Consider the following 27,475-nt stretch of genomic DNA (forward strand, 5'->3'; position numbering starts at 1 on the left):
CACACTCTGTCTCTCTCAAAATAAATAAATAAGGGGGCGCCTGAGTGGCTTAGTCAGTTAAGTGTCCAACTTCTGCTCAGGTCATGATCTCACGGACCATGAGTTCAAGCCCCGCGTCAGGCTCTGTGCTGACAGCTCGGAGCCTGGAGCCTGCTTCAGACTCTGTGTCTCTCTCTCTCTGCCCCTCCCCTGCTCTCACTCTGTCTCTCTGTCTCTCAAAACTCAATAAAAATATTTTTAAAAATTAAAAAAAAAATAAACTTAAGAAAAAAAAAAGATGAGTATTGAGTGAGTGGTGGTTTAAGATGGCCTCTGAGGGCCTCATGTTTCCAAGCTCAGGTCTGCGTGTTCCAAGTGAGTATCATGGGGCTGGTAAGGGGCAGAGCCGGGATTTGAACCCAGGCACGTTGGGCTGGAGTCTGGTCTGTTGGCCACACATACATGTTTCCAAGGACCGCTCTGGGTAACTGCATTTATCTCCTATGGGACAGACGAAGAAAAGTCATCTGTGAGCCACAGTGTGGGAGAGGGATGCAAAAGCGGCCATAATTCTTCATTCCTCCCCATCGCTTGTGCTGTGAGTTCGCAGCCCCGCTTCCCAGCCCTGTAAGGGGTGGAATCTGCTTCTCCTCCCTTGAATCCGGGCCGGTCTTGAGACTTGTGGCCAAGATAACCAGGTGTCAGACACAAGCCAGGGCGTCAGGAGGCCTTGGGCCCTTCTGTTCTCTTTTGGGGTCCAGTTAACCAGACCGCCTTCACATTAATGTCATCGTGAGGTCCAGTCACTCCTGTGGCCTCGCTGCCAGCCAGCGGAGCCCCCTTGCTGACCTGTCGCCAGCCATGCTACACAGGAGAGCCCTGTTTTGAAATGCCAAGAACCGCCTGTAGTATACCAACCTATAGAATAATGAGCTAAAAAAGAAGTTGGCGTTTTAAACCACAAAGCCATGGGTGGGAGCGTCGGAGGAGAGCGTGGAGAGAGAGGGAGGGGGCGGGGAGGGAGAGAGAGTATCAATTATTATTATAGTCATTCAGGTGCTTCAAATTGATGAGTATTTGAATCTCAAAAGAGACACAAGAACTCAGATCGGTGGCTTTTTGTTTTTAAGACTTTATCATTAAAAAAAAAAAAAGTAGAAGACATCAGTGAAGGGAGGTAGGGGAGAGAAGGGGAGGGAGTGGGCTGGAGGGTGAGGGGGCCTCTCCCAAATGTCGGATCCAGCTGACCCTCCTTCCCTGACAGCCCCAGCCCACCTCCAGTCCCTTCTCTAGCCTGGAGGCAGGGGGATCCCCAACCACCACCTTCTGAAGACCCAGGCCCAGGATCTCAGCTTGGGTTCGAGGCAGAGGTGAGGGCAGATGTGGGGCGCAGGGCCTGGAGGCCTTGTCTTTGTCCTTGAGAGCCCCTCGAGTGGGCGCTCAGGCCCCCATGTCCCGGCGGGGCCCCAGGGAGGTAGGCATTGCGTTGGGGGCCTTAGGAGGTGGGTTCCTGAAGTCAGGGGGCCAGGCAGGGACCGGGACCAGGTGTGAGCCTGGCGGTCACAGTCCGGAGGCTGGGGTCTGTGAACAGGGGACAAGAGGCCAAGTCAGGAAGTGGGGAGGGGTCTAGCTCCACATCAGCCCCTCTCTGCAGCCCCCATCAGCCCCATAGCAAGAGAAATGCAGAGGGAGGGAGGGAAGGAAGCAGAACAGAAATGGAAAAGGGAGACATAGAGACAGAGATGGAAAAAGAGACAAGACAATTAAGACCAAGAAAGAGAAAGGAAGACAGGGAGAGAGACAGACCAAGACCCCTCACCTCTCTCCTGACATTCAGACCAGGCCACACCTGTCCTCGGTGGTCAGGGTAGAGCTGAGACCCCCACTGACCTCCCACTGCCAGTCCCTGAACAAACCTGTCCCTCTTTCCTTCCCAGGCTCCAGTCCCCATGCCCCTCCATGCCTAAGTCCTCCTAGGTCTCCACTCCCATCTCCCAGCCTTTCTGTTGGACCTGAGTTCATTACTCATCCACCCAGCTTGCCAGTGCAAGCCTAGCCCAGTCCTCCCTTCCCCTCATGGCTGTGACTGGGTGGGGGGAGCAGGGTGCTTTCTCATAGCTGTGAGGCTTCTAAGTGCACTGGGCCTTTGCATATGCTGTTCTCTCCTTTCCTGCCTCGCTCCTTCCATTCTCCTGGTCTCAGCTCCAAGTCCCCTCTTCCAGGAAGTCTTCCCTGAACCCCCCAGCCTGGGTCTGATGCCCCCTCTGGGCTCCTTCAGTTCTTGGGTTCTGTCACTCCAGCTCTGCCCACTCTGGGACATCACTGTCTGAAGACAGGTCTGTCTCCCCCACTGGACAGTGAGACCTATGGGGGCAGGGTACAGAAATGCTCAGAGAATGTGCATTAAATGAATGAGTGAATGAGTGAATGAATGAATGAATGAAGCAGTGCTAAAGTAAAGACTTTGGCTTTCAGAGTCTTAATACAGAGAGGGTCAAGATCTGATTTGTGTTTTAGAAATTCCAGGAAGCCTCTCAACCCTGGGGCTTTGCACATGCTGTTCCCTTTGCTTTTCTGAGCCAAGTGAACCTGCCCAAGTGACCTCTTCTTAGCATCACTTTTCTCCTCTGTAACATGGAAATAAGAATAATTTCCCCCCCCCCCCAAATTTGGGGTTTTTATGAAGACTAAGTGGGAAGATGCTCTAAAGTCTTAAGACCTGGGAGCATAAAAGAATGCACCCTACTACCTTGCCCCCCTTGTCTCCCCATTGGATCCCTATTCATCCTTCAATACCCTACCCACAAGTCACTTCCTCTATAAAATATTTCCTAATATCTCAGGGATGAGTGATGTCTCCCTCCTCTGGGGAAGCTGTGTTAAATTGTTTTCGCTGTTGTTCTGGACTGTCATTTATTTCTGATGTCCACTTCCTCACAAGCCCAGAATCTTCTCAAGAGCAGGATCCTACCGGAGGCTGGTCAGGATGTGGAACGAGGGTTTAACATATGTTGGAGGTGTATGAATGGATAGGTGGGCAGATGAATGGGTGAGAAGGTAGGTGGGTGAGTGCATTCTAGGTGGATATGCGAGTGGGTGGACCAATGGGGAGGTGGGTGGATGAGTGGGTAGATGTATTTTCTGATGAAGACAGGTAGTAGTTGCCTGCGTAGATGGATCACGGGGAGGTAGGTAGCTGAGCGAATGCATGGATAAGTGGGCGCATGTGTGGTTGGATGGATAGGGAGTGGATATATTTTGGATGGGTAGTGTGTAGGTGGGTGATTGATGGATGGATAAATACAGAGACGGGTGAATGAGTTGATGGATGGATGGATGGACAGATGAATCATCTTCCCACTAAGCCTTGGGGAACCCTCAGTTCAGGGACCCCTGCTGACCCTGCTCTGGGTTGGAGGAATATTGGAATCTGGAGTTCTTACCAAGGTTTGAGAGCCACACAACCCCCAACCCAGTGCCCCTGGCATTGGACACTTACACTTGTCCTGAATCTATAGATAATGCCACTCTCCTTCTAAGTTCAAACTCATCCCCATCGGCCCTGGAAGACAAAAGAGGAGGGTTAGTGGTTCTTCACCAGACATCCCCATATGCCCCTAAATCCCTCCTGCCTGTTCCTTCCCCAGGGGATCCGTCTATCGGGACCGACTGAGTCATCATTTAAGAAAGGACTGGTCCTTTGAGGAAAAGTAGAGCCTTCCAATGGATGGGCAGAGCCTGGAAGAAGCGAATTCGGCTAAGAAAAGGTGGGCATCTGGAAATCTACAATTGTCTCTCCAGCTCCACTGTTATGCGAATGAAGTACTATTCCTGAAGTTAATCCCAAGAGGTGGGGCATCATCATTTAGAGGAGGGGCCTGGTGTGTTGGAGGCGTGGCCTAGTTAAGGGGCGGGGCCTTACCTGGAGGCCTGACTGTCATGTGTGGCTGAGCTTCCGTATAGCTCCCCATGGGCTGGCCCTCTGGGCTGAAGGCTGCACTCTGCCCTGCGAGGGAGGTTGAGGGGTGCAGGCTGAGCCCCAGGGTGTGCGGGTCCCAGCCTTGACACTCCCCGGGGAACACTAGACCCTCTCTCCCCGCCTTCTCCCTGTACCTGTGCGGTTGGATTGATCTATCATTGGCTGCACGATGCGTCTCCGGGCGTTAATGAACCTGGGAGGGGGTCACGGAAACAGAGGGAGGTGTAAAGAGGGAATAGGAGAGAGGCAGCAATGAACACCCGAGACAGAGCTGGAAAAGAGGACGGGGACAGGGGAGGGGAGAAGAGAGGCTCCCAGGGGCTTCGCGGCCTCCGTCAGCACCGCGGACAGCGCCCGGCCTCCCACCCCGGGCGGGCCCACGGACCGCGCAGGCCTCCTAGGTCACTCACCAGTTGTTGACTTGCAGGATGGTGAGCCCCGTGTCCTGCGCCAGCTGTTTCTTCTGCTCCTCCGAGGGGTACGGGTGCTGTGGCCACCAGCAAGAGTCACCCTGCCTGCCCAGCTGCCATCTGACCCCCCAAGGCCTGGCCCCATGGGGATGGGGAGCCCAGGCTGGGGCAGGGCCAGGAGAAAGCTCGTCTGAGCTGTTCCACGCTCCCCCAAGGCCCAATGGAAGGAAGCGGAGAAGCCAAGCTTCGGGCAATTATGCCCGTGAGCGCTCCCGCCTCTTCCAGCAATTACAGGCTAATTGGCCAGCTCTCATTAGGGAGACCGAAGCTGGGGGTTCCAGCACCGGAAAGGAGGCAGAGCCCAGCACCAGCCCTCTCGGAGTTTCTGTCACGGGTTCCTGTGTGTGTCCTTCCCTGTCCCAATCCCTCTCCCTCTCTCAGTCCCCCTGTGACTCTCTCCCTGTGTCTACCCTGCTCTGATCCAGTCCACCCCACATCTCTCCATTTCTCTCTTTGTTTCAGCCTCTCCCTGACTCTCTTCCTGTCTCTATTCCTCCCGCCCCCCCCAAGCTCTCCCCACGAGGCAGTGCGGCGCACTGGTTAAGGCCAAACCGCCTGCTTCCGAACCCACTTCTGGCTAGAAGACCTTTGCACAATGGAGCCACCCACAGCCCTATCCTCACAGGCTTTGTTTTGGCCGGACGGTGATGACCGATGGGGGGAGGGGAGTGGGGGGAACAAACGGGTGGGGGGTTGAGGTCAGGACTGAATGAGTTCAGAACCCTTAGCAGCAAGCACCTGGCATACAGGGAGCGCTCATGGATGCTTGATCCTGCCAGTCCCCCTCCCCTTGAGGTTCGCCCTCAACATTTCCCCTGTGCCTGGATCTCCCATCTCGGGGTCTCTCCCGGGGCCTCAGTCTCCACAAGGCCATTCGCCTTCCCTCTCTACGCCCACGCTGCCCCTGGGCCCGGGGCTCTCACCGAGAGGTGCTGAAACAACCAGGCCCTCATGATGTTGGTGGCCACCTTGGGGAAGATTCCCCTCTTCTTGTGCCGCCGCTCCTGGTCCAGCTCCTCGTCCTCTCCCCCAGAACTTGGAGAGGCCATGCTTGTGTCTAGTCCGTCTCCTGGGGGAGGACAGGCATGCCGTGCTTGTGGGCAGTAGGGGGGGGGTACCAGAGAGACCCAGAACCCTCACCCACGAGACTGCTCCACACCCCAGTCGTCCTTGCGCCTGTGGAAGTCCTACTTGCTGTCTAACTCCAATCCTCAGACTGACTCCCACACTTGTCCTCCACCTCCCAGGCTTCTTACCTTGGTCACTGGAGTTGTCCCCACTCTGGGAGGCCAGGCCCCCACTGGAGGGACCCGGGGTCCCCAAATGTACGGACCCGCTGTCCTCATGGTCTCTAATCCAAGTATTATTCTGGAAAACAAGAGTTGGAGGTCAGCGCCAATGTAGCACAGTGGCTGAGACCAGGGGCTCTGGAGCTGGGACCCCTGAGTATAAATAGAGCCTGTTCCTGCCTCTTTCTTGGCTGTGTGACCTTGGGCAAGTCGCTTCACCTCTCTGTGCCTCTGTGTCTTCAATGGAAGACAACAAACTCTCCCCACCTCGCAGAGCAGGGTGAGGACTCAAGGAGTTAATTTACATAAAGACACATAGCAATCACCCGGTGAAGAGGCGTTTATACAGATCTAGGGCACCTTATCTGAAATCCTTGGGGGCCGGCAGTGTTTCAGAATTCAGAGTGTTTCACATTTTTATTTATTTTTATAATTTTTTTTAATGTTTATTTTTGAGAGAGACGGAGACAGAGCGTGAGCGGGGGAGGGGCAGAGAGAGAGGGCAGCACAGAATCTGAAGTGGGCTCCAGGCTCTGAGCCATCAGCACAGAGCCCGACGCGGGGCTCGAACCCACAGACAGCGAGATCATAACCTGAGCCGAGGTCGGACGCTCAACCAATTGAGCCACCCAGGCGCCCCTTATTTATTCATTTTTAAAAGTAATCTCGAACCCACCACCCCAAGATCGAGAGTCGCGTATACTGTACCGACTGAACCAGCCAGGCGCCCCAGAACTCTTCACGTTTTTAGACAGTAAATCCGTGCACACACTGCGTATTTCATAACACCCCTAGGGTCTGGGACTTCACCTCGTCATCAAACTCATTAACATTTCTGCAGCAAAACGGATGAATATTTAACGAAGTGGAATAAATAAAGGCTATAAATAGCCCCTCGTTAGTTCAGGTCAGATTTTGCTGTGAAATGAGTTTGCGCTAAACTTACGGGGGATAAAAAACCCCAAAAAACCAACTTCCAGTTTTCAGAGATTGAGGGGGGTGGTTCTCTGAGTTGCCCATCAGGGAAATTCTGGGTTGTGCTTCCTCTATCCAAACTCCAACACACTAGGAGGCACTTGAGAATGCCTTGGATGTACCCTCACCACCCCCACCCCCACTCTGCCTCCCAGGAGGCGGACCCACCCACACAGACCGAATCAAGACCTCTTTGGCATTTTGTTTGAGGGATCAGTTCAATTGTTGGGAGGCAGATTGGGTGGGTTCAGCTCTTGTTGAACCCCCAGGGTACCCCCACCTGCCCCACTGATTGCCCTTGACCCCGCTCGCTGCTTTGTAAACAGTCCCTCCCCAAACGGCCCAGTGTGGGTGCGTCCTCTGTGTCCTGCGGGGGCTGAGCTGGGGACGCCGCCGCTCAGAGAAGGTTTCTGAGGGTTTGGTATGTCTGCATGGAATTGTGCGTTCGAGCGCACTGCGGGCGGGCGTGCAAACTGGAGAATCATCAGTCTGAAGGCTTTTGAGCGTGGCTCCAGGGGTAGCCCCAGATCGGATGGGATGCTGGGGTGAGCACCCACATCGGTGTGCCTGAAGCGGTCCTGAAACTGTGGTGTGGCACGCGTCAGTGTGCTCGCGTCTCTGCCTGAGATGAGATGGTTGACCCTGGAGAGGGGGCGGCTGTGGCGTGGCTGTGAGCTACATGGGCACAGCTGGGACACGCGACAGGATTGGAGCATGGCTGCATCACTCTTTGAGGCGGCCAGCTGGCTGTGTGTGACTATCACAGGGCCCCAGTTTTCTAAGTTGGTGGCTGTTGTTCGAGCGGCCGGTTGTCCCGTTTGTGAGACAGCGTGTGTGGATTACGACACGGGCAGCTTTGCGACTCTGTGGGGACGGATGATCGGCTTGGGTGTGCATCGGAGGCTGTGCGAAGACGCGGGACACGGCTGGGCCTCTGAGTGGGTTGTAACCGGCCCCACTGTGGGGCTCTCGCTCAGCAGGTGCAGATGAGGAGTTGTGGGGCAGAGGGTCCTCGGGGCCCGTCTGTGTCTGCTGCGTGCGGCACGCCCGGGTCTGTGTCATTGTGCTGTGGCCGGGTGCCTGTATCCGGGTGCAGGTATCACGTGGTATCACCGTCGCGGGTGTCGGTAGGGTGTGTGGGTGTAGCCGAGTCTACGGGTGGTCTGTTGGCGCGAGTGTGTGCCTGTGCGTGTGTGCGCGCGCATGCACCGTCGTCCGGCCGTGTCCCGGTCTGTGTAGCCGCCGCGCCAGGAGGCACGAGCCCTGTGGTCCCGCGTGTCTGACTGTGGCTGAGTCTGGGTGGTGTGCACACCCCCACGCTGTAGCCCAGCTGTGCCTGCTCACGGCTTTGGTCGCGGGGTGACGCCTGGTGCCCCATCCCCGGCCCACCTGATCTGGGAGGCTGGAGCAGGAGGCTGGGTAGTCCTCGAGATCTTCCCTGCAGCCGCCATCCCGATCCTCGATGACCAAGTCGATGGGCATCTTTCCCTTGAGGCAGGTGATGTAGCGGTGACAGAAGTTGTCGCACAGGTCGTGGACCTGGGGGGGCACCGGGGTACTGGGGGGGCCACCCGGGGGCCAGGGCTGGGGTGTACAGGGACGGGGGCAGCATTCGGCTCCAACTCCAGGGGGCAGAGAGCCTGAAGGAGGGATGGAGGGGGCGAGAAGAGCAGGGATGGTGGGGGGACAAGCGAGGGTGTGAGGGGAGTGGGAAGCACTCACCTTCTCCAGCTCCAGCAGGTGGAACCGGAGCACCTGAATGGCCTGTATCATCTGCAGAAGGAGACAGGAAGGGACGGGGAGGGGGGAGAGGGAGGGAAGGAGCGGGGGAAGAAAGAGAGAGAAGGAGGGAGAAGGACGAGAGGAGGAGGAGGAGGAGAAAGGAGAGAAAAGGAGACGGAGGAACGGGAAGAATGAGATAGAATGACAGAGACAGAGGACAGGGAGACAGAGGGAGACAGAACCACAGGAGCAGAGAGCAACAGAGACAGAGACCCAGAATTACGGGAAGATGGAATGTTAGAGAGTCAGAGACGAAGAGAAGCAAGAGGGGCAGAGACAGGAAAGGATCCATCACAAGAGGAGAGAAGGAACGTACGCTATAATGGAAATACCCCATCTCGTCCCCTGCTCCACTTCCCACCCTTTGCCTGCGAACTACATTTCCCAGACTCCTTTGCCAAAGGGTTCGGCCAATAGGAAGCCCCGGCGGGAGCTGGACCCCAAAAGGAAGAGAGAGGCCAGGGTATTTCTCCTTCCCTCTCCTTCTCCTTTCTCTCCTCTCTCCTCTCCCCTTTGCAGCCAAGTCCCTGCCCTCATTTTGGGGTAGGCTCTCATCCTGACTGATAGAACAGCCAATGCCTATTGAGTCTCTGTTCGGTGCCAGGCACTGATCTAAGTGCTTGACTCTTTTTAGCTCATTATATCCTCACAACAGCCCTACAAGATAGAAATTGCTACTAGCTAGGAAACTGAGGCACAAGGAGACGCAGCTACTTGCCCTGGTTCACAGAACTAGTGAGTGGCAGAGCTTGGACTTGAACCCAGGCCATCGGTCCCCGTTCTCAAACTCTTGGCTATAGTCATTGCGAACGGGCAAGAACGATCACTATTTGAGAAAGGGGGTCAGGTGATCTCCTCTCCGCTCCCACAACGAACCCCAGGGCTGTGGAGGGCAGGACAGGAGACCCCTGCGGAGGAGGGAGCGTTGGGGAGGGCCCAGATCTCACCAGATTGTCCAGCTCCGGGTTGGAGGAGAAGAGGGGCCTCTCGGAGCGGACCTGGAAGGAAGAGAGAAGCCAGAGAGGGCGCGTCCTGTCTCCAGCCCTCCTCTCCTCACTGGCTCTCCTGGCTCAGAGCAGACGGGGGTGCCTACCTGCTTAGCAAAGGCAGCAATGTCCTCGTTGAAGGAGTCAGAGGAGCAGACGTCACCGCCTGGAGGTGTGCCCAGCCCAGCCCCAGCCCCGTCTCGGGGCGAGCACGTGGCCAATTCACATTTCTCAAAGACCAGGGCCAGCAGTGGGAAGAGCGGGTGTCTAGGGGAAGCAGGAGAGAAGGCTCATGAGGGGAGGCCAGGGGCCTGGGGAGGACGGAGCACCTGGGAGAAGGACAGGAGACCCAGGGGAAGAGATGGAGAGATCAAGACAGCGCGAGAGAGTCAGAGACACGGAAGAGGGGGCCCGCATCCCGAGAGCTGTCCCCACTCACCCATAGATCTCGTCCTTCTCCCTCCTCAGGCCATCACTGTCCAAGCCCGGGGGCTGGGGTTGGGGAGGCCGGTGTGGGCCATAGGGCCCGGGGGCTCTCGGTGCCGCGGCCACTGCCTCCGAGAAGCCAGCCAGGGTTGCAGTGCCGTCCACGATGCCTGGGTAGTGAGGCAGCTCATCGTACTGGGGGGGAGGCGAGAGGGAGAGAGCCCCAGGGAGGCGTCAGGAAACCTCCCTACCCTGGCACCCAGGAGATGCTCTCCCTGCCCTCAGGAACCAGCCCTTTCTTTCCCTGTGTCTGAGCCCAGACGCCTTGGACCCCGGATTTCCCACGGGGCTGTCTCTTTGGGACTGAGAGCCCTGTCCCAGGGTCTTCCCTTATACCCCTGGTCTGTGAAAATGTCCCGTCAGAGATTCTTGGTGTGTGGGCAGGAGGGTCCAGAGGAGAGAGACTGACCCAGGTCTCAGGTCTGAGGGTGAGGGTGGGGGTCAGGGATCAGCTGGCTGGTAACTGTCAGCTCCTCCCAGAGCAGGGACAGGAGGGAGGAGGGGAGAGAGCCGTGGAGAGATCCCGAGAGAGAGTCTGGGGGCAGGATGCAAGACAGAGACAGAGGTGAGGAAAGAGAGGGATGGAGGGGAGGAGATACAGGAGGGGGAGAGAGAGAGAGAGAGAGAGAGAGAGAGAGAGAGAGAGAGACAGAGAGACTCACTCCGGGACCCTTCCCATAAAAGCAGCACATCATTTATGCATATATGTGTGTGTGCACTGTCCCCTCCCTACTTCAGTTTCATCTCACAGTTGTCAAATATGCACATCTGAGTGTCCCTTAACAACGTGTCACACCCCACCCCGCCTATGAACCTACCCCCTCCCGCCAAGGCCCAGGACTGAGTGGGTGAGCGAATGAATGAGCGACCGAGACATTCCGCGCATGCGTGCATGAACGACGGAGGCACGGAGCACAGCGCCAGGCACACGTTCCGTAAACACTTGTTGAACCGAGTGTAACCCCGCGCAACCGCGGCAAACCCACCGGTGCCACCCGCCGCAAGGAGAACGACTGTCATTACAGAAGCGCGCGCGCGCGCACACACACACACACACACGCGCGCGCGCGGCGGGGGCCAGAGGGACCTTAAGCCACTCAGGCCAAACCCTCTCCTTGGGCAGGAGGAGACTGAGGCTCAAAGAGGCCAAGAGACTCAAGAGGCGCGCGAGCCTTCCTGCCGTGGGGCGCCCTGGCCCCTGCGGGATGCCAGGCTCCGCGTGCTTGGGTCCCTCTCTCCGTCTTTCTCTTCGTCGTCCTCTCCTAACTTCTCCTGAGCCCCAAAGTTGAATCCCGACTGTTCCCCGCGGTTCCTCGCGCATCCTAAGATGTGCAGTAAGGGTCTTCCGTCCTGCGTGTTCCCACCCCCTCCGCCCCCAAAGGTGCGTACTCACCTCCTCGCCCGTCTCCTCTGATCTCCCCATCCCCAGGACCACGGACCATGGAAGCCCGGCCTGGCCAGACCCCCCCAGCCCCCTTCTCCCAGCACTGTCGCCACCCCGACCCCTCAGGAGGACTTGGAACAAAAGTAGACCGCGGGGAAGGATTGGGGAGGGCAGAAGAGGAAGGAAGGGGTAGGATAAAGGACCTGAGATAGAGCGGGAGACCCGGGGGCGGAGAGAGGGGAGCGCCGGGGCAGACAGGAGACAGGAGGAGACCCGGGGCACAGGCAGGAGAGGCAGAGAAAGAGGTGGAGGAGAGGGCGGAATGGGCCGACGGGGGCCGGAGCGCCGGGGCGGGGGCGGTGCAGGGCTGGGGTGCGCCGCGGGGCTGGGGCGCCGGGCGCCCGCCCTCAGACCTACCCTCCGGGCCATGGGCTGACGCCGGCGGCAGCTCCCGGGTCCCTCCAGGGCCTGGCCGGCGGGGCGGGCGCAGCCCGGGGCAGCGGCCCCCGACGGGCCGCGGTGCCGACGCCAGGGGGTGGGGCAGGAGGCTGGGGGCCCGGCCCCCCCACCCCCACCGTCGTCAGTGGCCGGCGCCGGGCAGCGCGGAGGCTGCGAGCATGGACCCCGGGCGCCCTCCCCACCGCGGGGGTCACGGCGAGGGGCTCATGCCGGCGAGGGAAGGGGTGAGTGGGGCGGGGGGGCGGTCGCCCGAGGCCCCCTCCCCGGGCCCCCAGTTCCCTCCCCCGGGGCCCGGGAGGATCGGCAGGGCTGGCGGAGGGGGTGGGGGGATGCCGAGGGGGGAGCGGGGGTGGGGGGCGCGCGGGGGGTGGGGCGGGGAGGGGGCCCCGGGCGGGGGAGGGGGCGGCGGGCCGGGGGAGGGGAGGGTGATGCTGGCGGCGGGGCCGCTCGGTCTCTCCCCGTCTCCCGGTCTCTCCCGGTCTCTCCCTCTCTCTGCGGTCACATCCGGAAGTTCCACATCGAGATGCTTAACCCGCTGTCCGCCGGTGGCTGGGCCGCGGGCGGGGCGGGCGGGGCGGGCGGGGGCGGCCGGGCCCCTCCCCCCGCGCCGCCGCCGCCGCTCCCGGGGCCGCCTTTGTGTCGGGGTCTCCCCGGGTCGCCGGTCCCCCGGCCCCCACCCCGGCCCGCCCCACTCCGCGGCGCCCTCTCCCCCCCCCCACCCCTGCCCGGGCCTCCTCCGCCTCCCGCCCGGCGGCCGCCACAGGTCTCTGTCCCTCGGCCGGTTCCCTGCGCTCCCCGCCCTTCCCTGCTCCTGCTCCGGCCCGGGGGGGGGGGGGGGGGGGGGGGGGACCCGGCGCCGCGCTCCCCCGCGTCCGCCCGCCGCTCTCGCTTTCTCCCCATGTCCTTCCCTCTTTGTCTCTCTGTCTCTTTGTCTCTCCCTCTCTTTGTCTCTGTCCGTCTGCCTGCCTCTCCCCCCCCCCCCCTGTCTCTCTAGCAGACAGATCAGACCGAGGAGAAGACCCCATAATTTAGTTTCTCTTCTTGCTCTGGGCCCCCTAACTTCCCTCCCCTGGGAGACAGGGATGCTCATGTGCCCGGGTGCGAGGCCATCTGCGTGTGTGTGTGTGTGTGTGTGTGCGCTTGCGTGTGTCCCCGGCTGTGTCTGTGTGTCTGGTTGTGGGCCCATGCCTGGGGATGCGGGTGTGTTTAAGATTTCCAAGTGCTGTTTCTGTCTCTGAATATGGTGAGTCTCCGGGTTGTGGGTCCACGGGACTTTGTACACACCGAGGCTGGGCCTTGGACCATCCGAGGGTCAGCCCAGGCACCGGGTGTGCGCAGGCCCGGGGGTATCCCTCTGTCCCCCCCCACCCCGCCCATTTTCGACCCCTGCCTTTTACAGGACGGCCCCCCCCCCCACCCCACTCTCAGTTTGTGGATTCTCCAGAGTTAAGGGTAAATCATGTGCTGCTCACATATCTCGGAGAGCAGGCCCGCAGTTTTTATCGGATTCCTGGAGGATCCGGGACCCCGACAGCCTTTGCGACTAGTGTTCTAATGAGATATAGCAGGTTTCTGCGACCGAAATTAATACCGAGCCCCCACTGTGTGCTGGGTGGTGTTCTGGAGACATAACAGGGGGAAGAGACAAACTTCCTGGCTTCCTGGAGCTCCCGTTCTATCAGCGATGGCGAGGGAGAGAGAGAACAGACCAGTAAGTAGATGCGTAAGTGTAGAATAATGCCCGGAGGTGACAAGTGTTCTGAGAGAAAGCAGGACAGAGGAGATGGTGTAAGCTGGACGGGGAGGGCCTCAGAGGGGGTGACATCTGGGCAGAGACCTGAAGAAGGTGATGGAGGGAGCCGTGTGCACCTCGGAGGGAAGATCACCCCAAGGAGAGGAACAGCAGGTGCAAAGGGCCTGGGGCAGGAATGTGCCTGGTGTGGCGGAGGAAGTGAGGAGGCCAGGGAGGGCAGGAGAGAGACACCTGGGATTCATTGTCTCGCTGGCTTGGTGTCCTCAGAGTCCCCGGGGGATGAACGAATGGGTGTCAGGAGGCCCGTGAACTCCCTGAAACTGTCAACGGTGGGCTCGGGGCCTGTGTGCTCCTTTCCCAGGGAAACGGCCCCGTTGTTTTTCTCCTATTGTCACAAAGGGGGATACCAGACCCCCAAAAGTTACCAACCGTCACTCCCGAGAGACAGCACGAGGGAGAAAGGAGATGACATGAGATCCAGGCAGAAGGGGGCAGAAACTTGGGGGCAGGGGACAGAGATCCAGGGAGGGGGGGGGCCCTGGGAGAGGGTTGGAGGCAGCACCCCCGCTGGGCTCGCTAAGGATATTTTTATGACCCTCATAAACAGCTCTGCTCTGCCGCAGTCCGCTTCTCCGTCCTCCGGGCTGGTGGAAATGAAACCAAACCACCCAGGCCGCGGGCAGGGGCGAGACAGCTGGAGCTACAGCAGGAGAAATCGGGGCAGAACTTCCCAGCCCGAGGGCTTTGAGGAGGGCGAGGACCATGGCCCTGGCCCCCTCACCCCTGGGAAGGTCCCCTCCTCTCCCCCCACTGCCCCAGGGCCCAGCTGCAACCCAGAACCCTCCAGTCACTCTCTCTGGAGCCCTCACTCTCTCTGTCCTACACAGGATCTCTGACCCTGTCTGTCTCTGGGTCCCTGACTTGTCCTTGGACCCCTCTCGGCACGCCACGGCCCTCCCGCCTGGCCACCTCTGGGTCTCCTCCAGGAAACCTGGGGTCCAGAGCCACCTCCGACCCTTCTCTCTAGAAGCCTCAGTCTCCCCATCTACTGGGTGGGCAACGGGCTGGGGGGGAAAGGATGCAAGCAAAATGGTTAAACCAGGGAGAGCCGGGCCCCCCCGGGGGCCTTGGCTGAACCTGGGGTCCGTGCCAGGGGGCGCTCACTGCCCTTGAAGCTGCCCCTCGCAACTTTCCCTGGGGTGACGCTGGCCCTTTAAGGGAGGCGGAAGCGAAGGGGGCCCAAAGGCTTTTAATCACTGCCACACACCCCGCCCCCCAGATAGGGGTTTTGGAGCAGAAAATTAATTTAAATCACTTTTTAATTAAAGATGCCAAAGCTCTTCTGTCTGTCCCCCTCCCTCCCCTGCCTTCAGCTGAGGTTCAGGGGTCTGGGCTCCCAGCCTCGCCTTGCTCCTGGGGAGGTGGGGAGGCCGAGGTCTCCTCCCTGGGCTGATCCTGAAAACAAAAAGAGTGACCTGATGTGACAGCCCCAGTGGGGAGTGTGTCCTAACTGGGGCGGGGTGTCCCTGTGAGGCCAGTGAGGGGGTGTGACTTGGAGACGGGGCCCGAAAGGGCCCCGGAAAGAGACAGGAGGGAGTGGGGGGGGGGTGTGCCCGGACTGAGCTACAGACAGGGGTGGGGGTCCCAGGCGGGGACAGAGATGGAGAGGGGACAGAGACAAGAGCCATTTTTTCCATTGCTCTGGGCTCAGGGGACGCTCCAGTCCCACAAACGAGGAAGAGGGTCTTTGGCTCTTGGGCAAAAATCTTTTTAATTAAAGAGAGGGGGGAGATGTTGGCAGGGAGGAGAGAGGAGTGTCTGCCGTTATCTCACTGCCCTGCCCCCGGCCTGTCTGTCTCTCTCCCTCTCACACACACACACACTCCAGTCCCATTGCCCTCTGACCTCAGGCCCCGTGGGGCTGCACCTCCGACGGTGACATATGGACCCCCAGGGAGCGTGCAGCTCTGGGTGCGTGTGTCTCAGGGCGGGCATGGACCCCCCACGTGAGCCCCGAGCCCTGGGAGGACCCTCCCCCTCGGCTCGGTCCTCTCTGGCGGCTTTGCCCACAGGCGGCTGGGATCCCCAGGGGCCCCCAGCCATCCCCACGGTCAGCTCCGAATCGAGGGAGGGGCCCCTCTGTCTTCTGTTGCGGTCCTACAAGCTCTCTGCCTCAGTTTCCCCTCCGGCAACAGCTCAGCGTCGGTCTCTCCCGCTCTCTCCCTCCTTCCTCGCTCTTGGACCCTCTGCAAGGATCTGTGTCCTTGCTCAGGGGCGGGGTTGAAGGGATCCTACAAGAAGGTTCTCTGGGTCTCTGCTTCGGTCTTGGGCGTGGGTCAGGTGTCTCTCCCTCCATCTTTTCGGCTCTGCGGCTCCCTGTCTCTGGATGGTCTGTCTCCCCCTGTGCCCTCTCTCTCTCTGTCTCTGGGGACTGCTGTCTCTCGGCCTTTGTGTCCTCACCTCTCTCTTTTCCTGTCCTCCTGCGCCCCCCCCCCCGCCCCCGCCCCCGCGGCCCTGGGTTTCTGCCTTCCTCTGTGTCTCCCTCACCCCACCCCCCCTCCCGGGCCCTTCACGGATGCATCGCCCGAATCCCCAGCGCCTCCCCTGCGTGGCTCTGGGAGAGGGAAACATTTATCTTGGCTGCAGGCCCCCCTCCCCGCGCCCACCCCTCCGCCCGCCTCCCGGGCCCATCCATCACTGGAGCTGGCGACTCGGGCGGCTCATTTGTCACTGACGCCTGCCGCCCCACCAAGCAATCATACCATTAGCCATGGCTGACCCGGGCGGGGGAGGGGCGCTGGCCACGACTCCCGACCCCCCCCCCCCCACTCCTGTCTTTCCGTCCCTTCCCCTTCCCTCCTTTTCCTTCCAATCGGCTTTTCTCTGCCAGCTTCTCTCCGTGTCTAAGTGTCCGCTTTCTGGGTCTCGTCCCTGCCCTCCTCCTCTCCCTCTGGTCCCCCGCCTCCCTCTCTTTCACCACACGCCTCCCTGTCTTGAGTGTGTGTGTGTGTCTGTCTGTCTGTCCGTTTGGCCGTCTCGGGTGTCTCTCTCTCCAGCTTTTCCTTTCTCTCTCTGTCTCTCTTTGTCCGGACGATCTCTCTGTCTCCCTGTCTCCATCTCTCTCTGTCTCTCATCCTTACTCTCCCTCTCAGTCTCTCCCCCGTCTCTGTCTCTGTGTCTCCCTCACCCCGACCTGCCCCCCCACCACCTCCCTCAGCTCTGCATTTTAAAGTCTCTGGGATCCCCCCTCTCCCAGCCCACTTTCCTGTCGCCTTCCGTCTTTGTCTCCGCTTTGTCCGTGGCCCCCTCCTCTTTTCCGTTCCCCTTCCCTTCCAGCCCTGTGGTCCCTCTTCTACGGACCTCACCTGCCCCTTTCAATCCATCATCCTTGACATTGCTTTTCCTCTGCCTCCTGGGGAGAAGGCAGCACAGAAGGGGGGCCAGCAGTGGGGGGGCGGGGGGAGCAGGGGAGAAGGTGCCTTGGGAGACAGTGAGGCCCGGGAAGGCCACCCCTTCTCTCCCCCCAGCCTTGAGTGCCCGGAAGGTCTCCCCGACTTCAGTCCTCAGGGGGACAGCAGAGGCCGAGGAGGGGGCCTGGAGGGATGGTCATGTCTCCCCTCTGGGTGCCCATGCACTTCCCCACTGGACGATGGAAGGCGGAAGGCCCCGTGGGCTGTGCTGTGACCCAGCAGCCGTCCCCACGCTGCCACCTGCAGCCCACAATGAGTGCGGTCTCTGGCCAAGGCAAGAGGTGCCGGGGGCCAAGTCCCGGAAGAAGCCCAGAGTTAGGAGATAAACACCCCACTTTCCTCACCCTGAGGCTGGGCACCCCAGAGAGCATTCCACACCCTCCCTGAGTGGTCCCAGCAGGATTAAGACCCTGTGTGCCCGCAGGGGGAGACGTGCCCATCAACCCACCCTTCACGATTTCCTTCCCTCCAGCGTCTCCTGGAATCACCTCCCGGATAAGCCCCTCGCCTCTCCCTCTTGACTTGGGCCGGCTTCTGTGGAGCCCAGCCTCAGACAGCGGCCAGGCAGGGACGTGGGCGGGGGGGGGGGGGTGGGCCCAGAGGGTGGGCGAGGGGAAGAGAGAGATCCCCTGTGAATTATATCTGCCCACTTGGCCAGGCTGTGGTGCCTGAGCCGTTTGGTCCAAACACCGGCTGCGAAGGTGTTTTTCCGATGAGAGTAGCATTTAAGTCAGTTGACTTGAAGTAAAGCAGAGTGTCCGCCATAATGTGGGTGGGCCTCGCCCCATCAGTTGAAGGCCTTACAAGAGAAAGACCGAAGTCCCCCCCGGAGGAGGTGGGAAATCTGCTTCCAGACTGCCCTCCAGCTTGAGCTGCAATGTCACTGCTTCCCTGGGTCTCCAGCCTGCTGACCTGCCCTGCAGACTTTGGACTTGCCACCCCTCCCAATCACATGGGCCAATTCTTTTCTTTTTTATGTTTATTTTTTAATTTTTTTTTTACTTTTCATTTAATTAATTATTTATTTATTTTTATTTTTTCAGTTCACATATATACATGTGACTTTAACTTGTTTTATTTTATTTTATTTTTTAATTTACACCCAAGTTCGTTAGCATATAGAGCAACAGTGATTTCGGAAGTAGGTTCCTTCATGCCCCTTCCCCCGTTAGCCCATCCCCACCCCCCCACAACCCCGCCAATTCTTTCAAATAAACCCATCAGGGCGCCTGGCTGGCTCCGGCTGGTGCAGTGTGTGACTCTTGCTCCCCGGGGGTTGTGAGTTCGAGCCCCACGTTGGGTGTAGAGATTCCTTAAAAAGGAAATCTTTAAAACAAGCCTATCTCTGTGTCTACACATAGATGGTTCCGTTTGGAACCTGTTGGTCCCATTTCTCGGGAGGACCCCCGCGAGGAGACCTCCCCAGCCTCCAGCGCTGCGAGCGTGGGAGCCATGGCCAAGAAACAAACAACAACAAAAAAAGAGTTCAAGACGTGGCACCCATCAGCTGATGAACGGATAACCACAATGCCGTGTGTTCGTGCCACGGAAGAGTATTTACCCGTAAAAACGAATGAAGTTCTACTGGCGCCTGTTACTACGTGGATGGACCCCGAAAACCCCGTGCCGTTTATACGAAATCTCCGGAAGAGCCAAATCCATAGAGACAGGAAGTGGATTCGAGTTGACGGCGCCTGGGTCGCTCGGTGGGTTGAGCGTCCGACTTCGGCTCAGGCCACGATCTTGCGGTTCACGAGTTCGAGCCCCACATCAAGCGCAGAGCCCGCTTTGGATCCTCTGTCCCCCTCTCTCTGCCCCTCCCCCACCCGCTGGCGCGCGCGCGCGCGCGCTCTCTCTCTCTCTCTCTCTCAAAAATAAATAAACGTTTAAAAAAGAGAGAGAGTTGATTAGCGGTTGCCAGGGCTGGGGAAAGGGGAAAATGGGGAGTGACTGATAAATGGGTATGGGGTGTCCTTTTGGGGTGACGGAAAAGTTCTGGAAGCAGGTAGTGGTGAATGCACCAAGTGTCGCTGAATTGTGCGCTTGCAAATGGTTCAGACGGTAAAATGTTAGTGCGTTTTTATCGCAATCCAAAAGCAATGCGTTCGAGGTGTAGAGATACACAGACCATAAGGGACAAGGGGCGCCGGTGAATTGGCTGGAGAGATGGCCCGTCAGTTTCCTGCAGTGGCTGTCACCAATTAGCACCCCCTGGGGGCTTACACCAGCACGGCTTTGTCCTCTCACAGTTCTGGAAGCCGAGAAATTCCCAGATGGGTCTCTGAGCCAAAACCAAGGGGGCGGCGGGACCGTGTCCCCGCCAGAGGCTCGAGGGGAGGAGAATCCGTTCCTTGCCTCTTCCGGCTTCTGGAGGCTTCCGGGGTTCTTTGGTTTGTGGCCCCATCACCCCGATCTTGAAGGCTGGCATCGGCAAATCTCTCCGCCCCCCCCCGGTCTCCGCTTGCCCACCTCCTCCGTGTGTTGTCTAAGCTCCCTCTGCTTGTCTCTTACAAGGAGGTCGTGACTGCATTTAGGGTTCACTTGGATCATCCAGGGTGATCTCCCCGTCTCAAGACCCTTTGTTTGTTTGTTTATCTATTTTTGGGAGAGTGCAAGCAGGGGAGGGACAGAGAGAGGGGGAGACAGAGAACCCCAAGCAGGCTCTGCACCGTCAGCATGGAGCCCGACGTGGGGCTCAACCTCGCGATCCCGCAAGATCATGACCCGAGCCGAAGTCAGATGCTTAACCGGCTGAGCCCCTCCAGGCGGCCTCCCTGCCTCCCAGACCTTTTACTGGGTCACACGGGCAAAATCCTTCTCTGTCCTATAAGGTGACATTCACGGAGTGGGGACGCAGCTCTCTTTGGGGGGCAGTATTCAGCCTACCAGGAATGGCCACCAACCATCCCTCGACTCTCTTTATGCCCACGCCCCACGGACCAAGAGGCGGCATCCGCTTGCGTTCCCCCGCGGCAATCTTGTGACCGGCTTTGACCGACAGAAGGTAGTCGAAAGTGATGCGAGCCATTGTGGTGGCTTCTACAGTGGCTCCCTTGCAACTTGGCCGCCGCCACGCCGGAGAGAGGTCGGTCTGGGCCACCCCGGGGAGGAGGGGGGCCGCTGGAAGAGAGACGGAGACCTTTGGAGACAGAGAGACGGGGAGAGACAGCAGCGCAGGGACACGAGGCCAAGGAATCGTCAAGAAAGTCACGGGCTCCCGGCCACAGGCCCGGTGAGGCTTTGAGCCACAGGCGTCGGTTACCTCAGACGCCAGCCCCGCGGGGCCTGCAGATAACTGGGACCCCAGCTGACACCCGGCCGCCGTCCGGGGACAGGCCCCGAGCCAAGACCACCCAGGTCAAGCCACAGAGCCCACGAGAACTCACCCGTTGCTTCAAGCCAGTAAGTTTTGGGAGTGGCTTGTTAAGCAGCAAGAGTCGAGCAGGGCAGGGGGCTTGGAGCCTCAGGGAACCGCGGGTGAGGAGTAGGACACGGGGCAGTTGGGGTGGGGTCTTAGGCGGAAGGTCTTTTGGGGGAAAACAGGCTAGAACGTTCGGGAGAAACAGGCCAAGCACTCGGGCGGGGGGGCCGTTTGGAAAGATGAGGGCGAGGACGAGTGGGTGTCGAGTTCGGGTTCTGCTGAGGGCCTCGATCTCAGAACAGCGGGTGTCACGGGTCCAGGACCCTCGGGCGTTAATTTCGGGGTCGGTTTCATCCCCCACCACTGTTCTGATTGGCCAGAGTTTCCCGGCAGCCGCTGGGCAGGCTTCCTCCAAGGTTTCTGCCTTAGACTTTGCTCACGGTGCCTCGACATCCGCTCTCCCACTTTTCCCCGAAACATCCCCTGAGATTTTAAGCGTGACGACTCCGTCCTTCCGGTTGGAATGATGTCACGGAGGTGAGCCATCCTGAGCCAAGGGGATGAGGGCCATCCTGCGGGCACTATTCACTTCACACGTACTTCCTTCTCTAGGCAATTAGCAGCTCTGTTTTGCAAAGAGACAAGCCCAGAGAGGTTAAGTAACTCGCTCGAGGTGGCCCAGCTTGCGAGTGGGAGAGCCGGGATGTGAACCCATGTCGTCTGACTCCAGGACCAACATCTTTGAGTCTCTTGAGTCCTTAACCATTCCGAAAGTCTGGATTGGTTACAAGCCCCGTCCTGGGAAAACGCATGTGCTGTTTGTAGGCAAGCACAGAGAGTTCCCAAAACCTGTCCGCTGGTCTCAGTACCTGCAGACTCCAGCTTGAGAATCCTCATGTAGTCTGTTCCCTGAGCACCTGTCTGTGGTCTTGGGTGCACACGGCCGAGCGTGACTGGTTCCACAGAAGCCGAGTGTACACGTCAGCTTAGACCGTGTGATGCTGCCGTAACAAACATCCCCCAAATCTCTCAGCCGACAGAAATAAGCATTTCTTTCTTTCTTTCTTTCTTTCTTTCTTTCTTTCTTTCTTTCTTCTTCTTTCTTTTTCTTTTCTTTCTTTCTTTCTTTCTTTCTTTCATTCCTTCCTTTTTCTTTCTTTTCTTTCTTTCCTTTCTTTTTGTCTCTTTCTTTCCTTCCTTTCCTTCCTTTTTCTTTCTTTTCTTTTCACTTTCTTTCCTTCCTTCCTTTTTCTTTCTTTTCTTTTCACTCGTTTCTTTCTTTCCTTCCTTTTTTTCTCTTTTCTTTCCTTCTTTCTTTCTCTTTTATTTCTTCCTTCCTTCCTTCCTTCTTTCCTTTTTCCTCTCATTCTTTTCTTTCTTTCATTTTCTCTCTTTCTTTCCTTCCTTCCTTTCTCTCCCTTTTCTTTTCACTTTTTTTCTTTCTTTCTCTTTTCTTTTTGAGAGAGAGAGAGCACGTTTGAGCAGGGAAGAGGGGCAGAGGGAGGGAGAGAGAGAGAGAATCTTAAGCAGGCTCCACATTCAGAGCAGAGCCCAACTCAGGGCTCAATCCCATGACTCTGGGATCCTGACCTGAGCTGAAACCAAGAGGCAGATGCTCAACCGACTGAGCCACCCAGGCGCTCCCCCTTCTCTTTCTTAGTAATCTCTCTGTCCAACGTGGGGCTCAAACTCATGACCCCGAGATCAAGAGTCGCATGCATGCTCTGCTGACTGAGCCAGCCAGGTGCCCCAGATTTATTTCCCGATCAGGCTACAAGCCCACGGCAAGCTGGCTGCACGACACCCTCACTCTAGGACCCCGGGCTGTTAGTGTCTACGTTACTCCGTCACCATGGCTGAGGAGAAAGAGGCATGGCTGAGCACGCACTGGCTTTAAAAGCTTCTACCCAGGAGGGTCACACATCACCTCGGCCCTCTTTCTTTAGCTGAGGAAAGTCACTTGGCCACTACTGAATTCAAAGGGGCAGGAAGGTACAATTTTCCCACCGGGAAAGCAAATCAAATTTCCTAATGCTTAATACAATTTACCATATGGAATTTATGGGGGGGGGGAAGGATACGAGTGGCTCACGGGAGCATGGAGTGGCCTGCAGAACCAGGCATGAGGCTGTTTCCAGAAAGAGAGCCCCAAACCACGCCCAGAAGTGACCTGACAAGGAAGCTGCTTCCATAACCCCTGAAAACCTCCGTCTTAGATGCACCCCCCCGCCGGCCTTTGCACCTGCTCCTGGGACCGTGAGGTAACTGCACCCGCCCGTGCCCCTGCCCCGCAGTGCTGATGTCGCCTCTGTGTCTGTGCTCCTTACAGCCGGTGAGCCCTCCCAAAGTCACAGGGTGCCTGTGTCACACTGTCCTCACCAGCTACGTGGAACCCATTAGGAGCCCCCTTTGCAAGGTGCTCCTCTGGAATTCAGGACTCCTGCTGGTGAGTCAGTTTGGGGAATCCAACTCACATGTCTGTGCCCTGGATGTAAAGGAGGCTGGGAAAGTGGGTTCCGAGGCTTCTTTCTAGAGGATGCAAACTCTCGAGCCTGGAAACACCGCCAAAACGTAGTGAGTGTGTTTAGTAGCCGACTTGGGCCGAGGTCCTGCGTGATCTCGCGGTTCCTGGGTTCGAGCCCCGCGTCGGGCTCCGTGCAGACAGCTCGGAGCCCGGAGCCTGCTTCGGGTTCTGTGTCTCCCTCTCTCTCTCTGCCCCTCCCCCGCTCACGCCCTGTCTGTCTCAAAACTAAACAAACATAAAAAGAAAAGAAATTTCCACCACATGCTCATGTGCCTGAGGTCCGGAGAGATGGGAGGTGGCAGCAGAAGGCTTCGGCGGGTCTCTGTGTTCGGTTCCCGTTGCGGCTGTTAACGCATTACCACCAGCCCAGGGGCTTCAAACGACACGCATTTATTCTCTCACAATCCTGGAGGCCAGAGGTCTCAAGTCAAGGCGACCGCAGCTCATTCCGGAGGCTCGAGGGGAGAGGCCAGGGGCGCCCGGGGTCCCTCGGCTGGTGGCACTGCCCGGTGACTCCAACCTCCGCTTCCCTTGTCCATGTCCTACGGTGATCACCGCCCCCCCCCCCCTCTTCGGAGGACCCTTGCGGTTGCACTGAGAGCCCACGCACATCGTCAAGGGCAGGTCCGCTCCATAAGATGTTGCGGTTAATCACATCTGTAAAGTCCCTCTTGCGGTGTAAGGGAACACAGTGTCCACGCGGTCTCAGGAGTAGCGTGCAGACGTGTGCGTGCGTGTGAGTGTGCGTTGGGGGGCATTATCCAGTCTACCCCAGCGTGGCTTAATGGAACGCGTCCAAGGCTTCTCCGTCCTATGGACTCCTGTAGAGCCCAGCCAGTGGAGGGGCTGGAGCGAGGTCAGGGTTTCACCCCACCCCCCCACCCCCCCAGCGGCAGCTCCCACCGGCTCCGCCCCACCCCACGGGTGTGGGTCGGTCGCACGCCTATACCGGAGCCACAGCTCCGGGGGGGGGCATCCCTCTCCATATGGCCCTCCTCTCCGGCTTCTGGAAGTCACTCAACCCCCGCCTCACCCCCCTACCCCCCGCCTTGCCCCTCCGGCTTTCGCCTCGGCTAGCCCCAGAGTTCTGCGCCACCCCTCGGCCATTTCCCTACACCCTGCACGCCTTCAGCCCCCCAGATCGGTGCCGTCTGTGTCCTGCTCCAAAGCCCTTCCACTCACGGGTCCCCGACCTGACCGCCACCTTTTCCACCCGGCTCGGCCTGTGTCCCCCACTGCTCTGTGAGCCGGCCGAGAGCAGGGTCCAGGGACATTTCTGGTCCCTGCAGTGGCCCCAGCAGAGCACCAGGCGCAGAGTGGGCAGGTGCTGGGTGAAGTGAATCAGAGAATTGGGGGGCTAGAGGGAGAGGAGGGGATATCCCTCATTCGTCTCCCCTGCGTTTGGGTTTTAGCAACGGAGACTCAGAGGGCACAGCCGGTTTGCAGGGAGTCTGCGTCGCTCTGTCCTGAGGCTTTTCTGGGATGGGGATTGTGGTCCGCGAGTTGGGGAGGGGGGAGGAGAAAGGAGGCCGGGGGTGTGGGGAAAGAATATGAACTAAGAAAGTGAGCAAGCTGGAAATATCCAGAAAGTACAACGTTTCCATCTACTGAGTTCTTACTGTGTGCTGGGTATTATTCTAAAAAATATAGATAAGTTAATACAACCCTGTACCATCAGCCCCATTATTATTATTATTATCCCCATTTTCCAGATGCGGGAACTGAGGCACCGAGAGAGGAAATCTTTGCGCTCTTGCTGGCTTCCGTGACAGTTCATGTAGATCCCTCGCGAGCTGACTCCCGTGGGACTCGCAGCATCATCACGTCCCTCGTCACATCCACATCCCAAGCCCTGGATGTGCCGCTCTTTGAAGCTGAGATCTTAACTTCCTGCCGCCAGGCTCGCCCATTTCCTTGCCGGGTAAGATAGGTATCCTGGTCCTCTGTGGCGCTCTGGGCCTCAGCCACCTCAGTCCCCGCCCTTTCTAGACATGACACTTCGGGCAAGTTGCTTCCCCTCTCCGAGCCTGTTTCCTGCGCCGGTAGAAGGGGGGGCGATCTGCAGGAGGACCCGACACAGTGCCTGGCATCGTTGCTGTGGGCCTCGGGAACGTGAGATGCTCTTATGCCCCTGCATTCAATGCCCTCCTGCTCCACAGCCCTTCCCACCTTGGAGGGGAAAGTCCGCTCACTCCCGTATCTTCCTCCAGCACCCCCCTCTTTCTCTACAAGGTTGTCCAAAGCGTGGTCTACATGCTCTGCCTCAGTTTCCCCGACTTCCACTCCCTCCTCCTCACTCTAGATCAGCCCGCCTGCTGCCCCACACCCTCCACCAAACTGCTCCCGTCCAGTCCTAAATCCCAAGGTCGCTTTCTACTGCTCATCTTTTCCCACCTTTCACTCCGTCAACCACGCCCTCATTCTGGAAACGCTCTCGGCTTCAGGTGGAGCCAGTCCGCCGGTTTCCCACCTCTCTGGCGGGTCCTCCCCCCCCCCCCCCCCCCGCCCCTCCACGCGGGTCTCCCGCGTTCCATGTGCCCCACCCCCTCCGTGGCTTGGTGATGCCTCACTGCCCACAAATCCCAAGCCCCTGTCAAGCACACACACCCCCCTCCCCTGAGCTCCAGGACGCCCCCCCCCCACTTCCCCGATGTCTCTGGATGTTCCCCTAGGCATCACCCTCAGCATGTACTCACCTGTACCCAGCGAGTTCTCCAGACCTGTTCCCCAGATTATCCCCACCTTCATTCCCCAAACCCAGGAGAAACCTCACTGCCTCTGTGGCAAATTCTCCACCATGGCTCCCTCCCCACCCCCCACCCCCCAATTCCCGGACCCACTCTCCACCTTTCTCTCGCCCGCTCTGTGTCCCAAGAGGCTGACCTCTATGCACCACCTGTTGACCTCTGGCTTCTGGTGGAGTTCAGCCAATGGAAGGCACCAGCCGGAGACTGGTGGGCGGGAGGAGGGTCAGGTTGGGGTGCTCACTCTCCAGCTCCCCCCACCCCGTCTCTTGGGTGTGGGTTGTCCGTGCCCATACCCCGGGCCTCCGCTCTAGCCACCCCTTCAAGTCTCAGTAGCTTCAGCTCACACTTCAGCCTTCAAGCTGGGGTGGTGGAACTGCTCCCTCTACTGCTGGCCCCGGGTACTGCACCTTCCCCGAGCTTGTTTTCCTTGACCTTAGCCCCCTCCCCTCCCCCCGCCTTAATCCCCTAAAATAGCCCTTTCGTTAAACTCTAGCTGGCTATTCCGTTTGGGTGCACTCTCTCTTTCCTGCCAGGGCCCTGTCTGTGCGCTCTCTCCGAACCCTCCCATCCAGCCTGACCCATTATCTCGAGCCACCATCCCCTTTCACCTCCCCCCCCTCCCCCCCACTCCAGGACCCTTCCTTGGCCGCCCCAGCCTCCTCGCTGATCTCGCAGCCTCGGGGCTCACAGGCAGCCAGAAGGCAAGTTGGAAAATGTAAATCAGACCACATCAACTGCCTGCCCTCCCTTCCCCGTCCCCCTTAAATCCCTTCCAAAGCTCCCCTTTGCTTTCGGGATACATTCGAAGCTCCTGAGAGTGGCTGATAAGGTCTCTTGGGCTCTCTCCACTCCCCACCCTCATGCACCCCATACTCCATTCGTGCAACCCTCTTGCAGGAGTATGAAAAAGCCGGTAACTCACAAGTCCGCACACCTTTACATAGGCTGTGCCCTTCACCTGGACACACACACACCCCTCCTCCTATATCAGGATTCTGAGAAAATGACTTGCTTTATTCGGGAAACTCCCATCAACCCCAGCTCCTCTGATCAGGCAAATCTGGGTCCTCCTCTTTTGTGTTCCCAAGATGCTCAGTGAAAGGGAATAGTTGGTGGCTGCTGGAATGGGGGCGTGGCTAGGAAAGCTCCCGGGGCGGAGGCGTGGCGGGCGTGGCTAGGCAAACTGGGTGGCGAATGGGGGCGTGGCTACGGGAAGCTGGTGTGAACTTTTGGGAGTGGCTGGTGCCCGTGGGTGTCCTGCATGGAAAGACCCAGAGTACCTGGTCTATTTCACAGTTGCCCAAATCTCAGTCAGAGACCTCATGAGCTCCCTCCTCTAGAATCCCAACTCCTCGCAAGAAGGCTGTTTTGTTTTGTTCTGTTTTGTTTCAGGCAGAATTTCAAAGTTTTATGGCAACTTGTACAGAAATCACAGAGAAGAGACAACGACCGGTGCTGATGAGCTAGGAGTAGAGAAAGGGGAGTGGGTAACAGGTCTGGGATGTTGGGGTGATGCACAACAGGACGATAGGACGCTAAAAACCTGTGGGAAGCAGGGTGTTATGGGGGTTGCAGGGTGATCCTCAGGGTCCCAAGAAGTGGGCAGCACTCCGCACACCCCAAGTGTGTCCTTTGGGCAGGAAACAACGGTAAGAAAATGCAGATGGCCTACCAACAGATGGGTGGCCTCCAAGGTTAAAAATGCCCACCCAGACCCCCTGGCCCCAGTCCCACCCTCCCACCCACCCACCCCTGCTCCCCATCAGGCAGAGATGTGGCAGCATTTGCTGGCTTGTAGCATTGGTCCTCTGGGACCCTCGGTCTCCTCTTC

General features: G+C 58.6%; 1 protein-coding gene and 1 long non-coding RNA gene across 3 annotated transcripts; one reads left to right on the plus strand and one right to left on the minus strand.

Moving 5' to 3' along the window:
* Positions 1–1,091: 1,091 nt before the first annotated feature.
* Positions 1,092–11,942, minus strand: MEIS3 (Meis homeobox 3). 2 transcript variants are annotated; one of them, XM_027037925.2, is made up of 13 exons: positions 11,748–11,942; positions 9,900–10,081; positions 9,568–9,727; positions 9,422–9,472; positions 8,415–8,465; positions 8,082–8,231; positions 5,685–5,796; positions 5,352–5,497; positions 4,369–4,445; positions 4,093–4,151; positions 3,902–3,985; positions 3,479–3,541; positions 1,092–1,560 (listed from the first exon to the last, which is right to left on the minus strand). In XM_027037925.2, the coding sequence occupies exons 1-12, from the start codon at positions 11,757–11,759 to the stop codon at positions 3,492–3,494; spliced, it is 1,134 nt and encodes a 377-aa protein (XP_026893726.1). In that variant the 5' UTR covers positions 11,760–11,942; the 3' UTR covers positions 1,092–1,560; positions 3,479–3,491. The 2 variants fall into 2 exon arrangements, with proteins under 2 accessions (XP_026893726.1, XP_026893727.1); XM_027037926.2 differs by having other exon boundaries at positions 8,082–8,180; positions 11,748–11,882.
* LOC106984830 (uncharacterized) lies at positions 11,907–27,411 on the plus strand. The gene is made up of 4 exons (XR_008293922.1): positions 11,907–12,013; positions 18,374–20,414; positions 24,610–24,818; positions 27,037–27,411. It is a non-coding gene; the product is annotated as an uncharacterized LOC106984830 (long non-coding RNA).
* The last annotated feature ends 64 nt before the right edge of the window (positions 27,412–27,475 follow it).

The sequence above is a fragment of the Acinonyx jubatus genome, chromosome E2 (assembly GCF_027475565.1).
Source record: "Acinonyx jubatus isolate Ajub_Pintada_27869175 chromosome E2, VMU_Ajub_asm_v1.0, whole genome shotgun sequence".
NCBI lineage: Eukaryota > Metazoa > Chordata > Mammalia > Carnivora > Felidae > Acinonyx > Acinonyx jubatus.

Excerpts from the sequence above, each read along its gene's own strand:
- MEIS3 (XM_027037925.2), bottom strand. Across the intron at positions 5,797-8,081 it reads GCTCCAGCCTCCCAGATCAG|AATAATACTTGGATTAGAGA; the intron begins GTGGGCCGGGGA and ends CTTGTTTTCCAG. Across the intron at positions 4,446-5,351 it reads GGTTGTTTCAGCACCTCTCG|CACCCGTACCCCTCGGAGGA; the intron begins GTGAGAGCCCCG and ends TGGTGGCCACAG.